Source organism: Alosa pseudoharengus, unplaced genomic scaffold (assembly GCF_046254945.1).
Source record: "Alosa pseudoharengus isolate Yale_2024_CS ecotype anadromous, Long Island Sound unplaced genomic scaffold, YU_APseudo_1.1 YU_APseudo_1.1_scf_6, whole genome shotgun sequence".
Classification (NCBI taxonomy): domain Eukaryota; kingdom Metazoa; phylum Chordata; class Actinopteri; order Clupeiformes; family Clupeidae; genus Alosa; species Alosa pseudoharengus.
This window is the reverse complement of record NW_027468848.1, coordinates 25,098,505-25,126,000: the sequence shown is the minus strand read 5'-3', so window position 1 is coordinate 25,126,000 and position 27,496 is coordinate 25,098,505. Positions and strand designations below refer to the sequence as shown.

Below are 27,496 nucleotides of genomic sequence, written 5' to 3'. Positions count from 1 at the left end.
ACACAAGAACACACACATAGTATTTGCTTCACTTAATGTTTAATCTGTTCAATTTTGAATCTAAATATGCATAAAACAATTAATTATGCAACATCAAAACTAACATTTTAATTTAATCAGTGACAAATAATTAGCAGTGTTAAATGAAAGGCCAAAGTTGTGCAAAGTTGGGCTTATTGCTGTTAAATATAATCTCAGCCAGTCTGCATCTAATTACTTCACTCATTGAGCATTAGTGTCCATTATCTTATGAGGTATAGGAACAAAGACCCACATGCAATTTGCCTAACCTACCACTAGGGGTAGCGCTTGTTCTTTGTAAGCCACCTCTCTGCCAAGCCACACAAAGCCATGTTAATGCCCCTCCACAATCATTACTATCAATGCAGACCTATTCTGGCTGAAATTTCGCAGGAAAACATTTATAGAATGTACATATTACATAAAAAGGCAATTACATCAGTGCATGTATACTAATTTGTTTCCACCAGTAGTGATTTGAATTGTGTATGGGCAAATAAACACAATGCATAAGCAATGATTTTAATATCAGTCAAGGAGAGTCAATTGTGTACTCTGTGTGTGTCTGACTTGACTGTAATAAAGATTGACTAGAAGATGATTGCATTGCAATTACTGTACTAATATGATTTACTGGATATTTCTCTTGAAAAATGACCACAATTCAGTATGTGGTTCTAATATGAACAGACAGTAATGGATTTACCGGTACTGAAATAACACACCACGGACACATGATACTAATCACTTCATTTGGAATCATGCCTTCATGATATGGAACATTCAGTGAATATTGTTAAGAGCTCAAGGTGTGCATTCTCTGGCCTAGTGGATGCAGTTTAGGGTACTGTTGTGTAAAGCAGATTCTAGCAAGCTTTAGGGAAAATGGCTAAACCATAGAATTTCCGCCGAGCTGCTTGCTGTCATTGAGGCCATGAGTTATAAGCAAAGGGAAGGTGATCACTAAATTGTGACCATATCATGTTTGCTAGTATTTGGACTGAAAATGTGACCACAACTAAATTGAAAGTGTACAAGGAGCTATTGGTCTGCAATGTATGGGATAATCATACACAACATGATACTTTATTTAAACAAGCATTTCAACTCATGTAGGCAGCTGAACTAAGTGTTATTTACTCATGATACTGTGATTAACTGCAAAAGATTGCACATATTCTCATAATTCATCCCAAGATTGACATGAAATGAAATGTATCCATGCTTCATGAGTCATGGCAACACAATACGATTTTCCCACCAATGTCACTATGGCTGCCTATAATTTCCATTCCACATTAGGTGAAAAAGCATTTGAGGTGTACCCTGGAAAATCCAGAGTTCTCGCAAGAGCACAAGTTGAATTGTCTCTGCGAGACACTCTGGCAATGAGTAATGATGCACGTAACTTTTGCCACTTGTATCGCGGGGAGCCAATCACATCGGTGTATCTGATATATAGGCGGGCCAAAGGCAAGCTAAATGGGTGACAGTCGTAGTGTTATCCAATTGCGTCGAAGTCCGGAATCAGTCAGTAAACATTGGTTGTATAGTCTTATCCAATTGCGTGCAGTGAGATTTTCAAATGTACGCTTGGGGCCACCCCTCGAGTTGGGTCATTACATTATTCGTGGCCAGACCCTTAATATTTCTAGATTACCAGGGTCTGGAATCTCCAGGCTATTTGAGGTGATCTTTCAACAAAAAATATGAGATGTTTGTGCCCTTAAGTTCGGACAATACAACAGACTATTTGCTGGGAGCATGTGGACAAATATTGGTCTGATTTTACGGAATCTCATCGCATCCACAGATGTCATTGTGTGAGTCATTTTTACTTTGAATTGCTACATTCACAGGAGCCCATGCAGGACCAATCTCTCAGTCCACAGACAGAGCCCAGGGCCCTACCTCTGCCACTCTTGCCAAATTCACTCATTTGTCAAAGGGTCTCCGTGATCACACACTGACAAATCCCCCGTGTCTCCCGCGCTGTCAAGCCCTGGCGCTCGAAATGAAAAGACAAAAGAGCAGAGAGAGAGAGAGAGAGAGAGGGAGAGAGAGAGAGAGAGAGAGCACAGAGGCCCCAGCCACTTCATTTAAAAAATGCCGGAGCATTCAAAGCCTCCTGTGTGTGCCCTTTGAAAAACGCCCCATTTTAGGGCTGCTGGGTGATAAAGATTACAAGGAAATGAAAATCACTTACATTGTGGATTATTATTGGATTCCATAATAACCTCAGACGGATAATTACGCCACACATAAACTTTTAATTTCAAAAGGATCCAGTAACATCAATAAGTGCGGACTGGGTGGGAAATTAACAGGACCTGATTGCACACAGCTTGCTGAAATTAGGCCTGACTCCTAAGCAATGCTAATAACAAAGAAGGAAATGGTGTGTGTGTGTGTGTGTGTGTGTGTGTGTGTGTGCGTGTATGTGTGTGTGTGTCTCTCTCTGTGTGTATACATGTGCGTAAGTGTGTGTGTGTGTGTGTGTGTGTGTGTGTGTGTGTGTGTGTGTGTGCATATGTGTGCGTATGTGTGTGTGTGTGGCTGTTTCAGAGACTGAAAGATGATCAGGTGCAGGAACAGCTTAAGGGGGAATGTGTTTAGCTCCTGACAACCGTGGCGACACACACCACTACTGCCTGACGGTTCTGGCAACCCATCTCTTTGTCCGGCACTTTCTCCCCCTCCCCCATTCCTTGAGGCTCAGGAAATCCCCCCAAGAGTTAAATCCTTCTCACCGCTTCGATGTGACCTGTCTGTCATGGCTACACTTTTCCCAGAGTGCAACACGCAGGAGAGAATGTGGGCATCTGCTTTGGCGACATAAACCGACAAGCCGAGAGCCAGATAAGAGACATTCTTGGGCGGCACCGCAACAAGCCACGGACAGGGCCTGCTTGATATGGGTCCTTGTTGTTTTGATGTGCTAAATAGCTGGCCTTCAACACCCAAGCCAACCGCTGAGTGAGTCACTCTGTAGCCAAGGGTACAGAGAGATAGCCAGATGTCTGAAGTCAATGGAGCTTGGCACGGCCTTATTCCATAGTAAGATAATTGCAACATGTTTCCTCAAAACGGCGTGTGACACATCACAGCTATTTATAATATGAAAACATTCTGTGAAAAACACACCCAGTGCTCTCAAATGAAGGTCAGATCATTTATGGCTACACGTATGTGCTTTTGTATATTTGACGTTGTGGCGTGTCAGGGGTAATTTTGAAATGCCTCAATCACATTGAATACAGTTAGACTATATTTACCTTCCTCAGTGTGGAGATCTTATCACAACGTTAAGCAAACAGTGGGCCATTGCACGTCCACATGGGAACTTCAGCAGGGCAAAGTAGGCATTTGGGGTGTGTTTTTTTGTCTGTCGTCCAAGCTTACAAAGGCCCTCTTGGCTAATCTGCAAACAATCCACTCTGCAGATCCTGGTGCAAGTGGGGAAACAGCCCTTAAGCTGTGACATTAACGAACAGAGCTAGATAAGATAGGGGAGTGTTATCGTGTGCTCCTGCACAGATACCAGATAAGTGCTTTTTCAAAGCATGCTGCCAGACGGGGCCTGCTACACAGTCCAGGCCCCCATTCTCTCTCCGCCAGCGGAGGAATGCTTTGCGTTTCTGTGGAAGGGGCCAGTTTCCGAAGTCATCTGCTATCGCTTTATTAGTGTGCACCCATATTGCTCCCTAGTTGACACTAGACAAATAATACCAAACACAACAATGTGTACATTAGTGCTCTGGTTAAAATAGAGGTCATCTCCGGGTCTGAATGACTGTATAGCGGTGTCAGTATGTGACAGCTAAAACAAGACAAGATGATAACAAACATTTTATCTTGTCTCCAGTCAGTGATGTAAGCTCTGTGGAATGTCATGGGTTTAGCAATCAGGCAACAATCTATTTCAGGTTTTTTTGAGTGAGAGCCAGTCTTTGGCTGTCTGTGCTATTCTTTGTGGTGAGATCTGACCGGTAGCGGCCCATGAACACAATGCAAGTAGTGTGCCAACGGTAGTATGCCAATGTTTTTTCTTTCCCTTCACAAAGTATTTTTCCTTCACAAAGGCTGACAGAAATGGTGTGAAAACATGGTGCCAATAGAGGTACAAGAACTGAATTATGTTTAGCTGCATCATGTACTTAACATAAATTCACCCATTTCTCTCTATTTGAAAATAACTGTTCCAGCACCCTTTTGTGTGATTGGAGTTTTTCTGATGTGAACTTTTTGAACAATACCTGGCTGAGAATCCATGCTGGCTATGCGCGCTTAGCAAATCAACAGGAGATCACTTCTCAGAATACAATAGGCTGTACACACACACACACACACACACACACACACATACACACATGACAGCAATTCAGTGGGCTTGTGAAGACAGCCCCAGACAGGATCGCTATGTGTTTTCTTTAAGGAAAAAAATGAAAGGGTGATTTCTTTTTCTTTCTTTGTGTTGTTGTGTATTTTCAAAGCATCAATTTGCCTATATCAACACCAACTCCTTCCTCAAATGTGTAGCTGACAATAGCAACAACTTACATGAATGTGTGTGGTATAGAGTATGCGTAATAACTTTAGGAAGCAGATAGTATCAAAATACACGTGAGGGGTCTGACAAGCAAAGTAGTGCTGGAGCTGTCAAATGAATACCAAGGCCTTGCAAAAACAACAGAAAGCTTCACAACTAGTTTTCCATTTGGAGATAGTCTTTAAAGTCATATGACAGTTTGAGATATGGTCTTCTTGATATTGGGTAAAGTGTTCTTCCACCAACAAAGGAAAAAGGTAAATTAATAGAAGGTGCAAATCCTATGAACTGTATGAACTACAAAAAACTTTTAAATTTTTTATTGCTGTCATTTATTATAGTCATTCCTAAAATACGTACTGCACATTTAAACATCATTGTCCTTGTGAAGAGCATAAGCACCATTTGAGCTTGACAAAACTAAAATGCTTCCAGAGAAATAGACACAGCATGAGGTGGAGCTTCCAGGTGTCTCACACAACCTGATGGAATCAGGAGGCGTTGCTAACCAAAAACTGGAAAGAGCAGGAAACAGACAGCTGGGCCCAAACAAAGGCTTACTGTAATTGATCCATTTTCTTTGGTGTCAATGTGCTGCACAGAGAGCACTTTTGCTGGCAGGTGGAGACAAATTGTTTCCCCCCACTGAACATTGTGTTTGAGTTAGCCATTGTGCTCAGACAAAACAACATAACATTGTTATGTTAAGTGCAAGGAGCACTGTAAACACACTACTGAAGTGGTCCCCCTTGTTATCACTCACAAGAGACACTAAAGAGCTATAAGACCTATGCAGTAAATAGCAACTTTATATATTGCCTATGTGTTTAAATGTTCCAAGGTATGTTTGGCCTTGGTATTAGTGCAAAAGAGACTTTCAGTGAGATTGTTATCACTTTCTTGCAGCAATGGAAGATTTTAAAGATGTACTTAGGGACTGAAAATTAAAAAAATAGGAGGAAGATTTCCATTAGATATAATTTGAACCAGAGTATTCCATCTTTGATGGAAACTCAGAGATTTACATTATCTATCATTCATTTCAAGAGTAATTGCTCTTCTCCAACCACCATGATAATAGTAATAACCCTAAAATGCCCTGCCCAATGTACCTTCATTACAAGAGATTTATGCTGATTCTATTAATCTATTCTGTCCCCTTTGAAAAAAAGGTATTAGAGATTTGAATCAGCCAGGCCAGATAAAATATGTGTACTTGTAAGTGAAGAGGTGAAAAATGCTTATGAACATCAGACATTGGTGGAATAAGTCTTTATTCTCCTCCCGCGGCTCTGAAAAGAATCTTTCATCTTGGCCGTTGCCAAATAGCTCTGAGGCAATCCGCTAACACTGGGCCAGGCAACGTGCTAACAGAACTCCAGAGGAATACTGTCAAGACAAGTTTAATATTTAAATAAAGTACACTTTTGGCTCGTCCAAGCGTGTCCTGTTGTTACCAGCTGGCAAAACGTCCTTCCCTCCCTCAGTCGAACACGGAGGCACATTTGATTAACGTCTCAATGACTAATTGTGTACTCCCAATGTGCCAAATTGGAAGGGGTTTTGTGTGCATACGATCTGCTTCAAGATTCTCGCTCTCAAGAGCTTCTGAGGGGGGCCTCTTTCCCTCTCTCTCTCTCCCCCACCTCCCCCTCACTCTCCACTTGGTTGGCCCACACAAGGCACAGGGTGGCGAGGGCACCATGCCAGGCTCTCCGACCTCCACTCAGGGGAAGGGACTACACCTCTGCCAGCTGCACCCAGCTGCACAAACGTTTCCTTTCCCCCACACATTTTGCACAGCTCGTGTATACATAATGCTGCTAGTGTGTGGGTATTGGGTAGGGGGAATGCATAAAATAAACAAATGACACTCCAATTTGAATGAAAGTGGAGGAAGAGAATTAAATTGACTAGCAGCTCTCTCCCACCCAATCCCCCCCCTGTTTGCCCGCCCCCCCCTCCCCCCCGGCTCTCCAGAGCTACACTCACTCTGCTAGCTCATGGAGAGTTCTGTTTTGAAACGTGTTGATTTACGGCGGGCCGTGACACAGGGGGCGTTTGCCACTGGACTAGAGGTGCAAAGACATTAGCCAGCACTTTGTCACTGCTGACTGGAATTCACACCGTCTGGGCAGCTTTCTGCTCAGCTCTCCAGTGACGTGACTGGCCTGGAAAATGTCAGCTGTTGATCTGTTGACGCTGGGACCTATAAAAAGATTAGGGTGGGAGTTGAGTAATAGTCATACGTAACCTTTAAAGGAGATAAAATGATAACCATGGTACATTATGACTGCACCCTTTAGATTAACGAGACTCCATGTTTACAAACATACACGGAACACAAATACTTATACCGGGTAAATGAGTATGCACATACTACCTCTAGATTTTGGTATTTTCTTGAGCACAGCCCTGGGCCTTGCTTGGCTGATTTGACTGAAGAAGGGAGTCTCAAATCTCAGCAGTGGACCCGTGCTGCTATAATGGGCTTGCTCACAGAGCGGAACTCCCCCAAAATCTGTAGGTCCCATGGTGCCTGGTGCAATTCGAATGTGATCATTGCGCCCCAGCCTCATTACCAATCTCCACTGCCAAAACACTCTCTAAGTGGGAACTAATGCAATGGCCCTCACAGGGATATTTCAGCAATAGGAAACATTAGCTTGCTAAAAAATAAAAACAGCCACAGCAGGCATCTTTTTGTTTATTTCATGTCTAGTGGGGACATTTGGACAAGTATGACCTAATGATAAAGAGTGCATAAAATCCCAAACCCAAAGATTTGCAATGATAGGATGCCAAGACTGACCACAGATTGATTTGGCGAATAGGTCAAAAAGAAATTAAGCTTTGCAACACAATAAACAGCACCACCTGCAGCAGCACTGCCTTTGTACAGCACCACCTCTGGATGGGTAAAAAGGTTTGATGCATTGAAGAGAGGAGGGAGAAGGCTGCATTTCCCTGAGGTAAACAACGGAGTAAAAACACTCTGCAATTACAGGCTGGTGGTGGTAAGTTGTCTCCGCAGACTGAAAGATTGGCCAAGAAAGCACAGGCGCTAAAGCCAGGATCAGTGCAGTAAACACCAGCTCTCACTCTGCACACGCCCTGGCTCAATTACAGCGATCCCAAATTGAAAGTGATCGTGTTTTAAATCTCCCCAATACACAGTTCTGGTGTTCCGCCTGGCAATCTAGTCCACAAGTCCCCCCACCCCCCCACCCTTTTAACACGAAAAAGCTGTGCCTAGAGGTCTGCCAGACACAGGGGAACATTGATTTTCAATAACATCCTTTAATGACCTCGCAGGTTTGATGTGCGCCGTCATTACGCTCTGATACCCGGGGACGTGAGGCAGGCGGGTCACTGGCCGAGAAACAGATGGGAAGCGCGGGGGGCATTACAAGGATGAATAGTGGGTCTCAGGACAGTCGCTGAGAGAGGCAGAGCAAGAGAGGGAGGTGAAGAGAGATAGAGGGAGGGAGGGAGGGAGATGGAGAGAGAGTGGGGCCAGAGCCAGGTGGACGGATAATGGGCCATAGCAGTGCTGACCTACACTTCCTCTTCCTGCTTGAGAGAGACTAGAGGGCCTTCTGGGCTTATTAGCCAAACACACGCGCAGGAGAGTGGAAGGGAGAGGAGTGGAGCAGGTTGGGGGGGGGATGGGGGGGCACTCTCTCGCTCTCTCCCCTCACATCCGATCGCCTGCCTCCCAGGCACTGCTTCTGTTAATGAGTGCAGACCGCAGGTCAATACGCCGCTCGCCTGTGAGTCAATAACGGTTACCTGCAACACAAACACTCAAAACCTGCTTTCTCACAAAATCAATGTTCTATTAGTCCTTCTCCCTCTCCCCTCATCTCATCGATTCGCAAGGAAGACTAGACTTTATTGCATGAAAATGTCAGACTAAAATGATAATAATTGGAAATAAAATATGAATGAGGTATTGGATACGGCTCTAATAAAGAAAGTAAGCACATTCATAAGCTCTCCACACAGTGGGAATTGGTGTATTGCATTTTTGGTCAGGGACATCATATTAGTGTTTAACCTCAGGTTACGGGTGCCATTTTCCACAGCTAATAGAGCATGGCTGTTAAATATGAGCTCTCTGTCTGAGGACACAATGATGCTACTGGCAGGACACATAAAATGAAACACTGGACAGTCTGCAGATATAAGGTCCAACCTTTATTCCGTACATTTTAAAACCATGAATGTTCATTTTTCATTTTTTGCACGCCTAAAACTCTACTTGTTTTGTATACAAGAGTCTAAGAAAAGAAGAAACTGCACAACACCACAAGGTCGACAGAGAAAGTCTATTGCCGCCCAATCAATCAATCTCTTTCCTCCCAAGTTCTCTAGGGCTGCAAGACTGTTTTGTTTCTATGAAAGTTTGTCTTGGACCTGGCAGGCTCTAGTTCAGTTTTATAATCCTTTGTTTGAAAAACAGATGGGTGTCAGTAATCCAGGTTCCTTCCTCATAAAATATTCCCAATATCACTTGCAGGTTGTACTCCATCACGGTCTTCCAATGCGTTGTTGCATAGATTGCATGTGTTCACTCTATGACCGCGCTTTAATGCTTGCCTTCTTTTTGATTGCGCTGGCTGGTCTGTTACCATGGTTTCATTTCGGAAGTGGTTTCAATTTTATTTAATTTTGTTTTTCTAGAAACATTTAAAAAGCCTAGTAAATTTACATGGTAATTTTTCGTCTCGCGGAATATCAACAAGATATTTACATTGTTTTTCTTTACAATAACCAAACAGGGATAATACACTTTTTGTCTGCATATCTCAAAGGCAAACCAATTGAACAAAACCACCTTAAATGTAATTTTTCTTTTACATCAGCACTGAGAACTTTAAGGTACCGTAGGGAAAATTGACTGTTCAAGCAATTCTTTAAAAAAAATCCAGCCTCCACTGTGGACATGATTTACAGTGGACAGGAATAGATACTGGGGGAAATGTGACATACTGTAATGCAACAATATGCAAATTCATAAAAATAATGTCTATACATGGAAAGATAATAGGAAATGTACAAACTCATTTCATAATTTCACTTTTCACACGAAAAAAATGATAGAAGAATTGGATTAATATATTAATATCAATTTTTAAATTGGTAATGAACATATGCTTTGAGTTTCAACTTTTTTCCAAACCAACCTTCTCTGCAAGTCCATATAAAATAATGGCGTGTGCTTCTTCAGCTGTACAAATCTTTGTACAATTTATACACGTCTCTTTCAATTTTTTTACATTTTTGATTTTCGCTCAGGAAAATAAGTGCATTCTGTCTTCAGAATGGGAGAGACTCCTCTCCAAAGTCAATCCAGATAAGTGAAGCTATCGCGCCTCAACCTCTTTGGGGTTTCGTGAGGGGGAGTAATCGCGGGGGTCCTGGGTGGTGAGGGGGGTAGTCCGTCTGGGTGAGGACGGCCTGGCACTTCCCGAGGGCACGAGTGGCGGTGGGGCACTTAGCGCTGCGGTGGGAGGCGTGCGGTTGAGAAGGCCATTGTGCCCGGTGGAGGGGCTGAGTCTCGGGTAAGGCATCCCCCCGAGGTGCGACATGAAGGGGGGCATGTGCGGGAGGTGTCCCTCCATGGGCGACTGGTGGAGCTGGTGCAGGCGTGCCCGGTCCAGCTCCTCACGCAGGTGCATGCGCTCGCGCTCCTCGGCCTGCTGCCGCATGCGCTCCTGCTCGCGCCGCACCTCCATCAGGTGCTCGTGGTGCGCGTAGTCGTGAGGCTCGCGCTCCCGGTAGCCGCGCTCAGCCGCCTCAGCGTAGGGGGAGCCCTGCTGGAAGCGCTGCACCTGCTCGGCCCGCAGCTGGAAGTCCATGCGGCGCTGCAGGTCCAGGTTGCGGTAGGCCTCCCGCAGCGGGTCCCAGCTGAACGCCGGGTGCTGTAGACGCTCGCGTCCCGCCGCCGCCGCCGCCGCTAGCGGACTCACGCCCATGAAGGGGGCCATGCGGGCGCGGTCCAGCACATTCAGGCTGCCCATCTGGTGCATGGCCGACATGGAGAGCGGGAGCGAGTGCGGCATGGGGACGCCGTGGAGGTCGCTGCAGCGGGGGGAGGGCGGAGGGTGCTGATGGGTCATCTGAGGGTGGAGGTGGTGCGGGCCAGAAGGGGCGGGAGGTGCAGGTGGAGGGGGAGGCACCGTGGGCTGAGAGGGCGGCTCGGACCCCACCACCATCACCTCCTGCTCCTCCTTGCGCTCCTCCTTGATCTTCATGTCGTTTTTGACCTTGTGGATCATCTCAGATGGTGGCTCCTTGCGGTCGCCGTCCTTGATCGGTGGAGGAGGGGCGGCAGCCATCTTGAGACCGGTGTCGGGGTTGATGGCCTTGGAGTAAGGCGAGGGCGAGCGGTGAATGGGCTTGCACTGGTCCTCGGAGGACCGGCGCTCCTGGACCTCTTTTCCGGGGGAGCGGCTCTCCTTCACCTTGATGTCGGCCATCATGGCGGCCTCTCGGTGGCGCTCCATCATGTCCTTCTCGGTCTCGCGGGCCCTTTCCGAGCTGTGGTGGCGGCCCGAGTCGCTGGAGTTCTGGCTGTTGGACCGAATCAGGTTGCTGATTTGGTAGCCGACTGGGGCGGAGGCAGGGGAGGACCGGTTGGAGTGGCGGTTCCGATCCAGCGAATCCCTGTAGGTGCAGAGAATCAGGGGGTGAATAGAAGTTAGCATCAACAAAAGGGAAAGCGAATAGGTCCGGATCAAACTATTTCATGTTTTGGTTCGCTCATACAAACCTGTCTTTATCTTTCTCCTCTTTTCCAATGGAGGAATCCCTTTTCTCCCTCTCCCTCTCTCGTTCCTTCTCTCTCTCTCGCTCCCTCTCTCGTTCCCGTTCTCGCTCGCGCTCGTGGCTGTTAGCCGAGTTGCTCCGCTCTATGTCCGCGGCCTTGGGCCACTGTGGAGGGGTCGGGAAGGAGGGAGGGGTGCGGTGGAGCCGGTTCCAGGTGTCGTGGTGGGGACTGCTGAAGCCAGGCAATCCTGGCCCATCCTTTGGACCAAAGACGTTGTTGGCGCCTTGAGAAGGAAAGAAACAAAACAAACAAAAAAAAAGGGTATGTGAGTATTTGACTGGCTGAATGAAGTCTCAAAAAGCAAAAAGCAAAGACGGACAGAGAGATGGACAGACTGACCAAGAGCGAAAAAGAAAGAAAGAAAGAAAGAAAAAAAAGTAGCCTTTGTCTTTGTCTCAAGTCCTGAGCTCTTGCTGTAGCTCTGCTGTCTGAGAAGACTGAGAGGTTAATGGTTTTCCCCTCTCTACCTGGATTGATGGCTGACCAGCGGCCTGCTCTCCATTCACTCCATCTCAAGGACTTTTCAGTGGAGAGTGAGTGAATTGCCCTCCGGGGTTGAGGGCTGTGAAAAGCCAGGACTCAGCATTCCACAGAGTCTCTATTTCACTCAAATCGATTTCACTAGAGGGTGCCCAGCTTGGCAGTGGTAGGCAGAGAGAGAGAGAGAGAGAGAGAGAGAGAGAGAGAGAGAGAGAGAGAGAGAGAGAGAGAGAGAGAGAGAGAGAGAGAGAGAGAGAGAGAGAGAGAAAGAGAGAAAGAGAGAGAGGGGGGAAAGGAGAGGGACAGAACACACTCCACACTGGTCTAAGAACACTTAGGCAAAGTAATTAATGCATGAAAAGCAACTAAACAGCTTGCCTGTGAAAATGAGTTTTGGCCATGCAGATGTCAGATTAAGTCCTGGCAGCAAGGGGGCGGGGGTTAGGGTAGTAACTAGCTTGTAATGCCTATCTTGTTGTTCCTTCCCTGAGATGTTCTTCTTGCAGAGCTAAGTGCCTTTGTTTATTTGATTTCCTTCATTATTTATATTCCTCCCACCCATCCCTTCCCCTCCCCTCCTCGCCCTCACTGTGGTCTGACGCTTAGCTCCACTGTGTCTAGCCGTAAGGCGCATGGCGGACAGGGGGCAAGGAGCGCTTACCGAGCGAGGGGTTGCCTAATCCTCCGAAGGCACTGCTTGAAAGGTTGCCGAGGCCGCCAAAGGTAGTGGAGCGACTAAAAGGATCTGCAAAATGCCAAACAGGGATTAGCGAGCGCTTGGTGGCTGGAGGAGTTGCACCATTCCACTCGGCTTTTCTCTTACAAGCCAGCTCTGGTATTTCCCTTTTTCTTTCCTCTGTGTGTTTTTTTGGTGTGTAAAGCCTTCCTATCCTGTCTCTTTTTTGCCCTGTGTGTGTGTGTGTGTGTGTGTGTGTGTGTGTGTGTGCGTGTGTGTGTATATGTATGTAAGTGTTGGCTGCTATTGCTTCAGAAGCTGGCTCGCCCGCTCCTTACAGGGTTGCAGGCAGGGGGTTGTGGCCGGAGGAGCAATGGATTGTGGGAAAAGGCATTGAGCAAGGGGTGGGGGTGAGGCGTTCTGAGCTGTGGCAGACACATATTGGCCAGACCAAATTGAAAGCGGGCCCAGTATGTGCTTCACATTTGTTAGAGCTCCTCTCAAGTATCCTCAGTTTAACCGTGGCAAACTCCAATCTCTCAGACAGCCTCAAAAACAAACAAACGAACCACAGCTACCTACCTTACATGAGGCAGCCATAAATAAAAACCTTTATGTAAACAATCCATACATCAATAAACACAGGGCACATCAGAATACCACTGTACTGTGCCTGTAGCATCTTGTCTCAACCTTCCCTTGATCTAAATTCAATGGATGGTTTTCTGCACCAAGAAATCCTGGCGCCTGCCTGACATCATTTCCCCTGTGTTCACCCCCGGTGCACCAGGTGCTTATGAACCCAAATTGGATTGACTTAGACGCTTATCCTGTGAAATCACCCCGCAGCCCTGAATCCACACAATGCCTTAGATGGGAAAGAAAAGCCACGGAATACAACGGGCCAAATGATTTGCTTTGTGAATGGGTCCAAGGAAACTTTGAAGAGCCCATTGAAATGGCCTCACCCAAGGTAAAGTGTGATTTGCTGAACGCCAGCACAATCCCAATTCAACCTTGCAAAATCCCTGGGGGAGGGCAGGCGAGAAATGTGTTTTTATAAAAATCGTTTGAGCCAGACCCATTCTTGTAAAAAATAAAATAAAAAATTACACATGAAATACAAAGACCCATCTACAGTACCTTCCAAAATTATTGGCACTTATTCCTCTTTTTAGTCAACTTTAGCAGAGGTGCCAATAATTTTGGAGGGTACTGTATTTAGTGTAAGGCCAGAGGACACACTGAGCAATGTTCAAAGATGTCTCTATAAAGATGTCACTTTTGATATTCCTTTTGCTATAGCACTTTGAGAAGGCTGCTCGATATTTTAACTTTTCCTAGTATACACTAAACTAAAGGAGTCAGGAGGATATATTGAAATATCATGAAAGCCCTGTAGCTGGCTATAGCACATCACAGAAATTCAACAACAACTATTTTCAATGGCACAATCTTCAAAGTAACCCCTTTTTTCGCTGTTGTAACCATCTAGTCTTAATCAAAAGGGGCATGTGAGCTGACAGAGCTACATATATTAACCAAAGGAGAGTGGAAGGAGATGTAAAATGTTGGGGCTACTTACGCTTACCTGCCAGGTGGCTCGTGGGCAGGAATCCGCTGTGGTGTGGTGAAGGGCCATAGGGCGAAGCAGCTGGATGGCCTGAACCTATAGAGCAATATGAAGAGGAAGCATTTTAAGAGGCTGCAACCTGTATGCGATGAAGATTACAAAGCTATCCATTAAGGTAACGGAAACTGTACTTTAAGCATTGTGATTTATCTTTGTGCTGCATCTCTACAAAGTCGGTTAAGGTTAACGCATATTTTTAGGGTGCGCATATTGTGTTGCCATCTAAAACCAGTGTTTTTCTATTGCATTTGCATATAGTTTTGTTGTTTGTATGACAATCAGTGTAAGCATACAGCGATTGACTGTGCTTTGCTAAATTAGGCTGCGCTAACAGAGGAAACTGCAGCTATAAAGGTTTTAGAAATGCACAGATTATAGAGTGTTAAGCTGATAAACAAAGCTAATTAAGTAGATTTGCATCCCCTGTGACTACATGTTTTTCCCCCTCACTTGTGTACAAATTCGCTTGATGCATGTATCACACAGAGGGCAAGTAAAGGTTGCACATGGCCGGGAGTTTTTGGTATGACTCGAATAAGACAGCCTGTCGAGGACTGAGGACTTGACCTTGTTTGTGAGGAAAGAAAATGTGTGTAGTCTCTCTCCTGGCTTGTTACAATCATTACCAGGAGAGCCAATTACAAGCTCATTTATGACACAATACTGCATAATAACAACCTAAAGGACACCTGTGTTCGTGTTGCCCTTCGATGCAGGGCCACCAGTCAATTACAGGTAGGAGCATGACAGGAAAGTTATTCACAGTCAGAGCTGTGGCCTACCAGCTGACATGCTCAGACAATGCTCAGTGTAACGGTAATCACTATGACTGCCCTCTGAGAGGAACAAGAAATAATAGGTGTTTCACTGACCAATTTCACAACAATAAGACCATAAAACCTAAATGGTTGCAACACATTCACTCCCAGATGTGGACAAAAAAAATAATCTTGACTTTTTGAAAAAGAAGGGGCTGCCCCGGTGAGCTTGGCTCAAGCGGCACCTGTATCTGTAAGGCTGAGCTAGAGGAGGAAGAGGAGGAAGGCAGAGGAGTCCCACTGACCTGTAGAAGAGAACAGAGGTCGCGCCAGGTCATGAGGGTACGGGAATCCTGGAAAGACTCCTGGGGCGGGCGGCCGGCTGAACAGGTCCAGCTTCCCGTTCATGTCCAGTTTGTGAGGATCCAGCTGCATCTGCTGCAAGGGTGGGCAGACACAGGGACGTTAAACAAGATGGGCAATAACAGCTGCATCATTAGCAAGATCGAGCTGGACTGCATAAAACAGCGCTCCAGGGATCAGCAGGACTCTCTAATGTGAAATGTGTTCATAAAGAATTCAGAAAGGCTGAGCACAATTAAAATAAATAAATACAAGAGGACGACATCAGTATGCTTGTCGCTTGCCTCTCTATCTTGGCTTATGGTACATTACATACGGCAATCTACACTGAAAATGGTCCGTTAAGTGTTCCTGTGCTGCACAGAATTACAATAACAACCTTTCTTCTGCTACCCATTGTTCTAAAATCTAATGGCTTTGTTGATGAGAGGATACATTTGTGGAGAGAGAAAAAATGAGATAGAAGTCCTTATATAAAAAAAAAGTATTACAACTTTAAAAGCCCTACATTAGTACTGAAAAAACATAAAAAAAGAACCAGGGGTACAAAGGCGAATGTGAAAGCATATGAGACTCCAAGTTACACAAGCAGTACAAAACACGTTTAAGACCACATTATCGCCCACAGAGGATTTGTGAGGGCACATGACCCCAGTGTGGATGACTCTACCAAGGCGATGGCGAATAGTAGGTTATAGCAGTAGGCCAAAGCAGTTTCCAGTGGGACTCTCTCTCACACACACACCCACACACACACAATCCCTGCATAAGCTTTGCTTCTCCGGAGGGGGAAAAAAGTTATACCTCTCCTTGTGTCTGACCTCATGACTATCGAGCTCAGCTGGCTTACCTTCATCTTCTGCTGATGGTGGTAGATTTGCCAGGCGATTTGTACATGAACCGCACACCATTTGCCAGGCTTCTGCAATAAGTAGGTGGAAAATGATATCAGTTGGCTCAAAGACCTTGGCATTAAGTGCAAATTGAAGATTTGACAGAGAGAGAAAGAAAGAGAGAGAGAGAGAAAGAGAAAGAAAGAAAGAGAGAATGAAAGAGTGAAGAAAAGAGAAAGAAATTGAGCGAAACTTACTCTTACTGATGTCCTGAAGGGATCTGGTACCTGGAAAACAACAAGTCAAACCTGTCAGTCAACTCGGCCTAATCACAGCAGGGGCAGAGCAAAGTAGTCGCGGCCAAATAAAAATAAGATCTATTTAGAGGGAGTGCCAGTGCCACCAGCTTACCCGAGGATCTTTCTGCAGGAGAGTGTGAGGTATGGCTCCAGGCCGAGCGCCGACATCCAGGGGATTAGAGGCCTAAAGACGGCAGGGGAGGAGTGTTAGAAGGACCAGGAAAAAATACGAGTGTGCGGCACATAATAAGCTTGATGGAAGGTGAGACTTTAATGTGAGCAAAGTGAACTAAATCCATCCAAATCGATGGAACTGTTTTTCTATCAATTAAGTTCTTACTGCCTGACTTCACAGGAGCGGGAGAGTTTAAAAAAATAAAAAAAAATAAAAAAAAGGCGGCTGACTTCATCCGGGAAGCCAAAAACAAATCAACGGGCGGCCAAATCTAACGAGCCAATCACGCGCAGCTTTTGAGCCAGCGATGCGATCAGCCCCTCTAATCTATCCCAGAGCCGTGAGGCTGCTGGAACAGCGGCCACTCACTCCTGCTCTTTCCTCTCCCTTTCCCTCTCTCTCTCTCCCTTTCCCTCTCTCTCTCTCCCTTTCCCTCTCTCTCTCTTTCCCTTTCCCTCTCTCTCTCTTTCCCTTTCCCTCTCCCTCTCCCGGCGCCACAGCCTGGAGCCCAGCACGGCTTAAGGTGCTGAATGGAAGGGCCTAACTGCGCTCTAACCATCTGGAGGCCGGCCACAAAAGGTCTTAATGGAGCCGCGGGGGAATAAGGCCAGCGGATTTGGGCCAGCTTTGATTGGTGGCTTACACAGGGTCAGCGGCATTGGGCGTCTGCCAGGGCCCGATCGTCACACTCCAGCCCCGCGGCTGCTTATCTCCCAGCGAGCTGGCTGCTCACCGCTGCTAAAGCCCCCAGCAGCTTAGGGACCTTGTTTGCATAGTCCATTATTGGTTGGAAGGGTGGGGGGGGGGGGGTTGGTGGTGGTGATGGTGGTGTGTGAGTGAGGGAGTTGGGGGTGGGAGAAGAAGCCGTGGCAGATTTATCTGGGGCTGATTTAGTTCAAATGCAGCTGCTTTCCCTGTACACAGAATGCAAAGTACAAAAAAAGGCTCTGCCGCCTTTCATGCCTGTAATTCCGTGCTCGCAATGCGACAGGGCGAAAACCTGGCTGAAAGGAATCTGGGAATGGTGTGCGAGTATGCTGTTCTGCTTTAGTTTTAAAAACACTGACTATGGCTATTTACTGAGGTGTACATATGGATTATTAAGTGAGAAAGACAGTGTGTCTGTGTGTGTGTGTGTGTAACAAAGAAAATAAAGGATGGCCAACCTTAGGCTGGAACGCTCCTTGCAGTGAGCTGAAGGGTCCTGAATGTGGCAGCAGTGGAGGCATCCCAGGCATGGTGGGAGGGTAGGAGGGGAAGAACTGTGGGACAAACAGGATTTTCAGGGTAAAAAACACTTTTCATTCATACAACTGGAACTACATCATGTTAGCAAGTCTCAAGCCCTTTATAAGACTTGCCAAATGAGTGATTATATCAACAATTGTTATTATTTGTAACATAAAATTTGTAAAATGAGCGATTATATCAACAATTATTGTTATTATTTGTTTTTAACTTGATCTTGAGAGCACTTACGCTTGAGTGTCTTAAGAAAGGATTGTCCAGCTTTGGAGCATATTTGTCGAACTGAAAAACACAAGAACAAGACAAAAGAGATAGAGAGATAGATAGAGAGAGATAGATAGAGATAGAAAGAAAAAAAAAGTCAGATTTGTGTTTGCACCACACTTTTACAAACAAGCCCCCAGCCTTCAGAATAAACAACACTTAGAAAAGTGCTTGATTTGCATAGCGATTTGCATTGGGCAAAAACAGACAAACCTGAGCATGATCAAATCTTTTCTTTTCAACAGAGCAAACAGACAGCACAGCATTAGGACGAGCATCACATGAAAGTAGCCCTCATTCTCACAGCAGCTGGCAATGGCAACCGAGAGCTCTGTCAGGTCTTTGAAATACCTGCACCCCCTCATGTAGCCTGTCTCTCCACAGATTTATTTATTTGGCACCATTAATCCCCACAACAAAATACACCAATGCTCCAGGGACTGCCTGCAGACTGTGTCTAATTAGGCCTGTTTTATGCCACTAATCTTAATAACAGCCTTATCTAGTCTATTCATCATACTTATTTATTAATAGCAATCATACACTGATTAAATGTGGTGTACTGCGAGCGCCAATGTACTCTGTGTTTTGATAAAAATAGTAATGAAAAGCTGACATGTATAATATCTTATGATCAATTTGGAAATTATGAGCTTAAAAGCTGTCAATCAAAATGTGAATGAGGCAGTAGCAACCTTGGGGATGTTCTTAGACTTCAAGAATATAGTGTTCCACAAGGGCACCTGCATCCTGGGTCTTTTTTAAAAGCGGTTCCAGTACACCTGGGGGGAGATGGCTCATGGTGGCTAGAGAGTTAGCTCGTCTCTGGGGGAGGCCTGTTTGGAATGAGCTCTAAAGCTCTTCTTATTGGGGGAGATTTGCCGTGATTTAACGCTAGCTCTCGTGCGCTTCCTTCAAAGTTAAATCAGGCTAATGGAATAATCCCATTTGGAGCGGAGAAGAGAGGCACTGGGAGGAAGGTGTGTTTGTGTGTGTGTGGGTGGGTGGGTGGGGGGGGGTCTATGGCTTCATGCAGCGTGCGTTTCTTGATTGCAGGGGGCCCAGAGCACATACTGCTGGCAGCCGTTCCACCAGGGTCCCCCTCAGAGAGGCAGGGGAGAACCAGCCCCCCTCCCCATCTCCCCCACTGGTCTCCTTCCATCTATGAATGGAGACTTTGTGTGTCCTACTGCCTGTAAGCCAATATGCTTCTGCTGTTTTTGAAGGGGGGGGGGGGGTAGGCTGAGGTGGAATGGCGAGTGGGGTGGACGAGGTAATTGCAACTGACAGTAACTCATTTCTATTACATAAATACACAAACCATTTACAGGCACTTTCTGACTGTGTTTTCACAAAGCCGCCTTGGCAAGCACCGTGGTCTCAGGTTTACATGAGGAGGAAGCGAACGCGGAACAGAGACACTGCTGTATGTCTCTGGTGTGCATGTGTGTGTCTATGCATGTCTGTCTCTCTCTCTCTCTCTCTGTATGTGTGTGTGTGTGTGTGTGTGTGTGTGTGTGTGTCCCAGCTTGGATGTCTGTCGTGGGGAAGACCGGAGGGAAAGACTGTGCCTGTGCACGATCTGTCGGACGGGCCTCCGGTGAAGCAGGGGGCCCTTCACGTCCGCAGCCTGTGCCTAAGTGTGCAACGGGCGATAATTGCCCCAAATCAAACACAGGACGCCCTATTGACTGGAGGGGGGGAAGAAAATACATCACAAAAAATGCTGAGCTCAGCTTCCGAGCTCATTAAAACCTCGCCGTCCCCTCTGAAGCAAGGGGGAACTGTTTTATGTTTTACGTTTTACACTTGGGGAGTAATATAGCGCGCTTTATGGCTGTCTATAAACCTCATGCTTTGTAATTTACGAGCGCTGTCAGACGTTTATTGTAAACAGCTTTGGATAATTAAAGCTGGATATTTCATCTTTAAACAATTAAGAGTATTTCTTTACAGAGAAACGGGGAGGGCCGGGGAGGGGGGGGGGGGGGGGTAACTCTGTTGCCATTTGGCAAACCAGCTGCCGGAGGGCTGTACAACAATAAACAAATACAGAGGATTCATAATTTCATTAATTACAGCTATTAGCCAAAGGCTGTTGCAGAGTTGAAACGACAGTGAGCTCTAAATATGCACACAGCACACAGCTGGGCCTTTTTGCCCAATGCTAAAGTAACCACATTAACAGTATTTGTGCTTTGAATAAGAGATACCCATTCTTTTTGCTGTGGAGAAAAAAAGCACTGGTTAATTTAAAACATCTTTAACGCAACAAAACCACTTACAATGCATTTTGCTATACAGCAAACACAACATTAAAGCCTTGTAGAGCCTTTCAAAAAAGGTGTAGTGTTCTGACATCAACTGAGACATCACTTGCATTCGAGGCCGAGAGCGATAATCAATGGTCTTTCATGTTGGAGAAAGGTGGGCTTTCACACTTTGCTCGGCTCGGAATGGGCAGTGGCAACGATAAGATGCGACACATGTTGAGATCACACACACACACACACACACACACACACACACACACACACACACACACACACACATCCCTGAGACGGCACTTTCCTGACTTTTGAGCACACAGGCACGGCTGGATAAGCCGCCGGTTGACAATGCCTTTACTGTGCTCCTGACTCCCGGGTCATTTTGTCCGAGGTCATGACAGAATGGATTATATCGTATTAGGCCCAGTGCTGAGACAGCACAAGCATGCTTTTCATTACGGAACCCAAATGACTGGATAACGTTCTCCGCAGGTCCATTGTGCACTCGCGGATGATGGATGGGTAGACATAACTACGCGGTTTAATTTTACGATTAGGGCCTGCCAATGCTTGCCCCCTTTGGCCATCTGATGGCAGAGGGCAGGCGGAAGCAATTACACTTTTATCAAAACATTCCGCTCTCCGTGACGTCATTGCTTTTATCTTTTAAAAAATGAAGTCATTCGAGGCGACCGCAGGCTTTGAATTTGTCATTTTTTTCGGAGCGCAGGGACCTAAGTTCGACCGCAGTCACGCCACGCACATCTGGTTCTCAGGCCCTTTGTTTCTCTTACAAGGCAGAGGAAATCAGTGTGTTCATAAACATTTTAAATGCCACCTCATATGAAAGCAATAAACCGCGCAGCTCACCATGTTCCTTTTAGCCCGACACTGTGAAACTCGTTGGTTTTGTCGACGGAGCGACGAGCTAATTAAGTTAGATGATAGTTTTTGCCTTCGCCAACCGCCCACGCTCTGCCCGTGTTGATGAGGGGCGTAAAAGATGTTTACAGTGACTAATCTGACATGCAGGCCTGAAACTTAACTCGCACGGACTTGGGAACGGATCAGCTCATTGTTGAGCGATCGCCGCTTATAACAATTGACCTCGGTCGTGCTATTCCAACTCTTATGAATGTCAGCACTGGGCCATTTCCCGACACTTTCACACTTTAACAAGAAGGCTGGTGTGATGCTGCTCTTTCTCAAAACTCTTCCAGTGGAAGGGGTGTTGGAGGCCGTGTGTAGGGAACCAGGGTGCTGTGGACACTGAGATCTGTAGGGGTGGATGTTTGAGCTAGCAGATTGGGTGCAGTCTGGGGGGGGGGGGGGGGGAAGGGGGGTTGGTTGTTGTAGTTGGTGGTGGTGGTTGTGGTGGTGCTGGAGAGGGTGGAGGTGGGGTTGGGAGGTGGGGTTGGTATGGATTTGAGGGGTGTAGGGGGGAAATACTGGAGCTTTACTTATCCTCACATTTCTGGCTGGGGTACGCACCATGGGAGGTGCATTGGGCGGTGCAATGATGCCCGCCGGTGGCAAGCCGGCGGGGAAGGGCGTAAAGGTGTGCTGGTGGGTGTGTTGGTGCTGGTGCATGTGCTGGTGTTGGTGAAACTCGGCCCTCAGGAGGGACACGGGGGCCAGGGGGGACGCCGACGGCCCCCTGTTCCGCTCCGAACTCTGAACCAGGAAGCGGTTGTTCAGCTCCTGCCGCAGGAGGTCATGCTCTGCAAGAAAGGAGAGCGAGGGGGTGGAAAAAAAAAGGATGGAAAGGAGGGAGGGAAGGGGGGAAGAGGGAGACACAAGAAAGGGCACGGGAGCCAGTCAGTCTTAACAACAGCGCCGAGAAAAGAAGAGAAAAGTAGTCACCTGGCATTCTCTGTTTCTCCAGCTCATGCTGTGAGGGTTTTCTACGTGAGGACTCATTGGTGGTGGTAAGAGAGTTGCCTGTGACAATGTGCCAATCAGAATCCCCGAATGAGGCTGGCAATACATGATTGGTTGGTTGAATGATATCAACAGGCTGGTATCTGAAGACAAGAAAGAACCAAGAGTCATCTCAGCAGAAAACACACACGGTCTGTCCCTCAAGACCCTGCTTTGAATACCAATCCTTCCTCTGAAAGAGCTAACTCAAGACATGTGGAGAGGACACATGTAAGAGAATTATCTCATTTATAAATCATTCGTTTTTAAAAGGTGATCAGTCTTTAATTTCATTGCACAATTCAAAATACTTAAGGTATCATGTCCTAGCATACGTACAGCATAGTGCACAGTGAATCAAAGTGTAACCATGACTACTGGATTTGTATCTGGGACAGCACTAGTATGCTAAAGAACTGCAACAATGGCAGCTTATTGAGCTAAATTCAACCTGGCAATTTATTTTTAAACTATTGAACTAGCAAAGTTACACATCTCAACTGTCTCCAGTTCTGTAAATATTTCTATATTCCTACTTTTAGGAACACTGGGCCTTACATTGCAGATAGTTGAATGGCAGATATTGCTTTGTTCTTTCTAATATCCATGAATGTAGGTAGCTAGCTAGTCAGCATACTCTTATTATTTTGTAATCTTGGAACACGGTAGTGGATTTGATTAAACTGGATTAGATCTCATTTAACTTGACGTAGTCATTCAATGCACAGTAGTTTTGCTAATATGGTAATAATAGCTTGTGTAGTGAGTTGATCATAGGAGGACATCTGACATTAAGAAGTATGTGATACTCTACATTAATAGCCATATATTATCTATTCATGATAGGTACGTTGAATGCAAACTCTGCCAATGAATCCAAGTTTTTTTTTTTTTTTTTATCCAATGCTGAAACCATTTGGTTGTCATCAGGCCCACCTGTATGCACTTACCAGTTCATGATAATTAAAGTTTAAAAGACGTACCTTGGGAAAAACTTTGTCAAACTATCATATATGCAGGTACAGTACATATTTTCAATTCAAAGTTTAAAGGTTTAAATGCAAAAGTTTAAGTCCTTTGACATCAAAGAACAGAAAGATTATCAGTACTGTACACAATGGTATAAAAGTGGTCATGATGGCAATAGCATGAGGGCCTCATTTTAAGCCACATCATTAGCCCAGCTTCTTACGTACAAAGCCAGACTCGAATGTTTTCAGGACTAAGCCGCAATGTGGTGAATTTAAGCCCTCTAATGAGCATGTAGTAAAAACAAGATTTTACAGACAGACATATAACTGTGGTTAGGCCTGATTTTAAAGAGGAAGCTTTGTAATTGAGTCACATCAGGAAAAACTGTGCACATTGTTGATTATGTGGGTTCTGCTCTGCTCTGTTGACTTAGCTTGGCAAAGTGTGTGCATTCTAGCCTCTGAGGTAAGCCATGTTTGTGTTAATTTGATAAAGAATCCGAAACAGCCACGATCAACAAACCATGGCATGTAATATTCCACTAATAACACTGGCTGTGTAGATTTATGTAAATATTACTCTCCCAGACAAACACACATTCCAAAGAAGTGCACTTGCTTAAAAGCACCCTGTATGCTAGCTTAAAGTTAAAGCTGTCCACATTCATTTGTAGCAAATGCTTGTGTCAATTGATTATTTACCCACTCTTTTAAGAAGGTACAGTATGTGTATTTCCAATAATGACTTTCTAAACTAGACATACTCAACTTATTCTATAAGGGCACTCAATAAAGCTATGCTTGCTAGTGTGTGGTTGGTGGCTGGATGTGGTTCTCCTTACCTGGGTAGGGGGTGCCCGCGGGGTGACCCGGGACCACCAGGCTGTTGGTTGGTAAGGTAGGAGGTGGTGGCAGTGTGGCGGGGGTTGCGAACATGGCCGGATGGCGATGGGCGGAGGAGCGCAAAGAGAAGGGCGAGGTAGAGAGGTTGGCCACAGACAGGTGGAGGTTGGGGTTGGAGGCAGGCAGGCTGCTGAGGTGGGGGGAGGGGGGAAGGTGGTGTTTGGGGAGGGGGAGGCTGGTGCTGACAGCCCCGGTGTGACTGCTGTCAGATAGAGAGAGAGAGAGAGAGAGAGAGAGAGAGAGAGAGAGAGAGAAAGAGAGGGAGAGGGAGAAAGAGAGGGAGAGGGAGAGGGAGAGGGAGAGGGAGAGAGAGAGAGAGAGAGACAGGAAAGGTAGTTAGCACAGTGCCAGAAGGGACAACTGCTCCTGTCAATAACACTGCAGGTTCACCCCGTGGGCGGATTGGATTGAACGACGGAATGCTCACCTGATGTCGTGGAGGCTGTTGTACTGCAGCGGGTGGTGAACAGGGTGGTTGAGCACGGGCCGCAGGTGGTGCTGGGGCGGAGGCACGCGCAGCTCCTGCGTCTGGGGGTGAGGGTGAGGGTGGGGGTGGCCCTGGGTCCTGAGAAGTGGTGGGGTGGGGATGCGCGGCGGCGCAGTGGCGACAGCGGTGGCAACGACAGCGACGGCCTCCTTCTTGACGCTCAGCGGAGGCCGAGGCAGGGGCAAGGGCGGAGGAGGCGGCGTGGGCCGCACCCGGGGAGGCGGCGCGGCAGCGGGCGCTGGGGAGCCGGTGGGCGGAGAGGCAGGGGTGGGGCTTGGGGCGGGCGGCGCGAAGGGCACCTCGTTGCTCTGCTCCTGGCTGCGCTGGAGGCCTGAGACTTTGGTTGCACTGCAGGTCTTGGACACGTGATTCTCATTCGGCGTCACACCTAGACACACCACGCAGCAAAGCGCGCGCGCACACACACACACACACACACACACACACACACACACACACACACACACACACACACACACACACAAAGACAGAAGCAAAAGGAAAAGTTAAGTTAAAAAAAAGTACTGAACACACAGAGAGGAACTGCACTTGCATGGGGAAATAAACAACCAGCTATTTTTGAATTCATACGATTCCGCGAATCATCAATGTGACAGTGTGGTACCAGATGCCTTTGAGAAGAGACGCTTTGGGGGAAAGCAAGCAGAGGAAGGGGGGGTGGTGGGGCTGTCTGGTATGGAGAAACGTGTGCTATGTTGGAGCCAAAAAGCAACAAAGACCAGAGACGACAAGAAAAAGAAGCCTCCACATCTGTCTTCCTCCTCACCCCCCCCCCCCCACACACACACTCTCTCTATCACCCCTTCTATCTCTCACCCATGGCTCCCTTTTATTTTTCTCCCTAGGTTTTATGAAGTGTTTAATCAGGTCATTTTCATGCTTGACTATAATCAGATGATCCAATTTCTGTGAGCGATCCAGTCGGTATGAATAAATCACACCTAATTAAAGTTAAATGCCGTGCCTATTCAGGGCTTTGCTGAGCACACAATCTGGCATGAAATAATTATGTTTCAATTGTGCTGTGAAAAGAGATCATGCCCCCTTATCACGGCCTTTTGGCGCATGCCCTCCCCCAGATCTTTCAAGGGATTTCTGAGCTGGAGCCAAAGCACTTTGAACTGACGACACTTCCTCGTTTCTCAATTCATCTGGGGTCCCTCACTGCACAAGTAGCTTTTCGCACACAGGCATCTCATCGCGCTGCCTATTCAACTTCGTTTCGGCGTGGAATTGTGATGAGAGGGGGGAGATTATTCTCCAAAAGATTAAGCCGGAGAGTGGATAGAATTATCACATAGAAAAAAAATGAAGGCACTTTCACTTTAGAGAGAGAAAGCGAGAGAGAGAGAGAGAGAGAAAGAGAGGGGGATTTGCAGAATAATGACAGTCAAAAAGGAACTCTTCATGGCAAACAGAAATGTTTCTACATGTTACAATCAATTTGTCTCTGGGCAAATGCACTAATGAGATACCATGCTGTCTGGGAACATTTTTATATCTAATGAAGCCTTTTTGACAAACAGATGTGTACTTCAGCAGCACCAATACAAGTTAGAAAACAAAGCTGGAGAGGGAGATGCCAAATATGAAGGACCAAAGTGAACAAGGAAAAAAAACTAGAGACCATCTCCATCAATGGCTCTTATCTCCACACTTTTCATGGAGCCAGGATTTCAGGCATCTCACTACAACTCCAATTAAATGCGTCCAACATCCCAGCTCACTTCAGCCTCAAACGATGGCCAAAGCAAGCTGCTAAAAGCTGGGGGAGTTAAAGGCAAAAGCTTTTAACGAAATATCCCAAGGCTTAATAGAGCCTACTTAATCTTTCAAGGGTTCTAACACCAATAAATGGGTGATAAAAAGCTATGCTGAGATTTTAAACTTGTCGTCCCCCCTTGCCTTTTGAAAGAAAAATATATCCGGGAAAGGTGTCAGGAATGCAATGAATTTGTGTGGTGAAATAGAGTACTATAACAGGTTAAAATAAAAACGGAGCCTGGTGTTGGGCTCAGCTCTCAATAAAAAGGAAAAGACAGGGCGAAGGGAAGAAAAGGGGAATATTTTCAGTCTAATGTCGCCCATCGCTGACGTTACCTAGGAAACCGAGCTGCTAGACACATTGTGTTTGGCGAGACCTTAGTGGGAGGCCGAGCGCTGGATGACTAGGGCCACGTTACTTAGGGGCAAAATGAGCTGGGGGGTTATCTTAATGATGATTCTAATGGGATATAATGGTGGCAGCCAACGCCGAGCGATTGGCCGAGCCCTCTGCTCATTAAACTGGCCCGACAGGCGTGGGGGCTGGCCTGGCAGTGTCCTTCCTACCGCGTGTAATGAGGAGCCGGCGTGATTGATTGGAATGTGACCCCTAATCAGGTTGGAGGAAATGCAACACAATCCCAATTACCTTCTGAATTCCTGTCGACAGCGGCAAAGTGCCACTGCAGACTGTCAGACTCAGAGGCTTGAAATATGGACGCATTGGCACAAGGGCAGAGGAGGAAATGGAGTCCAAATACACATCTATGTGTCAAAACCAGTCTTGCTTGTTGTTTCCACTTATTAGCGAATGAATTGGCACAATGTGACAGTGACACACACCAACTGTATGAAATCTAGTTACTGAATATATCGATAAATTAGGCCCTGCCGCTAGCTGCTAGCATGGTATTTAAAGCAAAAATGGTGCCAAAAACTTTCTTTGTGATTGACACAATGGCCCCACAACTCAAAGACACATGATGAACCATGTGTCACAGGCAACCTGTTTCTGCCAGTCAAAAC

The 27,496-nt window shown here is 46.3% G+C and overlaps 1 protein-coding gene across 9 annotated transcripts in view; it reads right to left on the bottom strand.

Moving 5' to 3' along the window:
• Positions 1-8,749: 8,749 nt before the first annotated feature.
• fbrsl1 (fibrosin-like 1) overlaps positions 8,750-27,496 on the bottom strand; it is a 234,067-nt gene continuing 215,320 nt past the window's right edge. For 3 of the 9 annotated variants that reach the window (XM_076270543.1, XM_076270548.1, XM_076270552.1), the window contains 13 exons: positions 24,626-25,073; positions 24,138-24,400; positions 21,875-22,125; positions 18,102-18,152; positions 17,789-17,884; positions 16,560-16,631; positions 16,406-16,435; positions 16,166-16,237; positions 15,258-15,390; positions 14,147-14,230; positions 12,547-12,630; positions 11,349-11,628; positions 8,750-11,242 (listed from right to left, as the gene is read on the bottom strand). In XM_076270543.1, the coding sequence (XP_076126658.1) occupies positions 9,940-11,242; positions 11,349-11,628; positions 12,547-12,630; positions 14,147-14,230; positions 15,258-15,390; positions 16,166-16,237; positions 16,406-16,435; positions 16,560-16,631; positions 17,789-17,884; positions 18,102-18,152; positions 21,875-22,125; positions 24,138-24,400; positions 24,626-25,073 (3,167 nt within the window). In that variant the 3' untranslated portion in view covers positions 8,750-9,939. Of the gene's footprint in view, positions 11,243-11,348; positions 11,629-12,546; positions 12,631-14,146; positions 14,231-15,257; positions 15,391-16,165; positions 16,238-16,405; positions 16,436-16,559; positions 16,632-17,788; positions 17,885-18,101; positions 18,153-21,874; positions 22,126-22,267; positions 22,429-24,137; positions 24,401-24,625; positions 25,074-27,496 lie in introns of all 9 variants that reach the window. The other 6 variants (XM_076270550.1, XM_076270545.1, XM_076270547.1 and 3 more) reach the window with 6 other exon arrangements.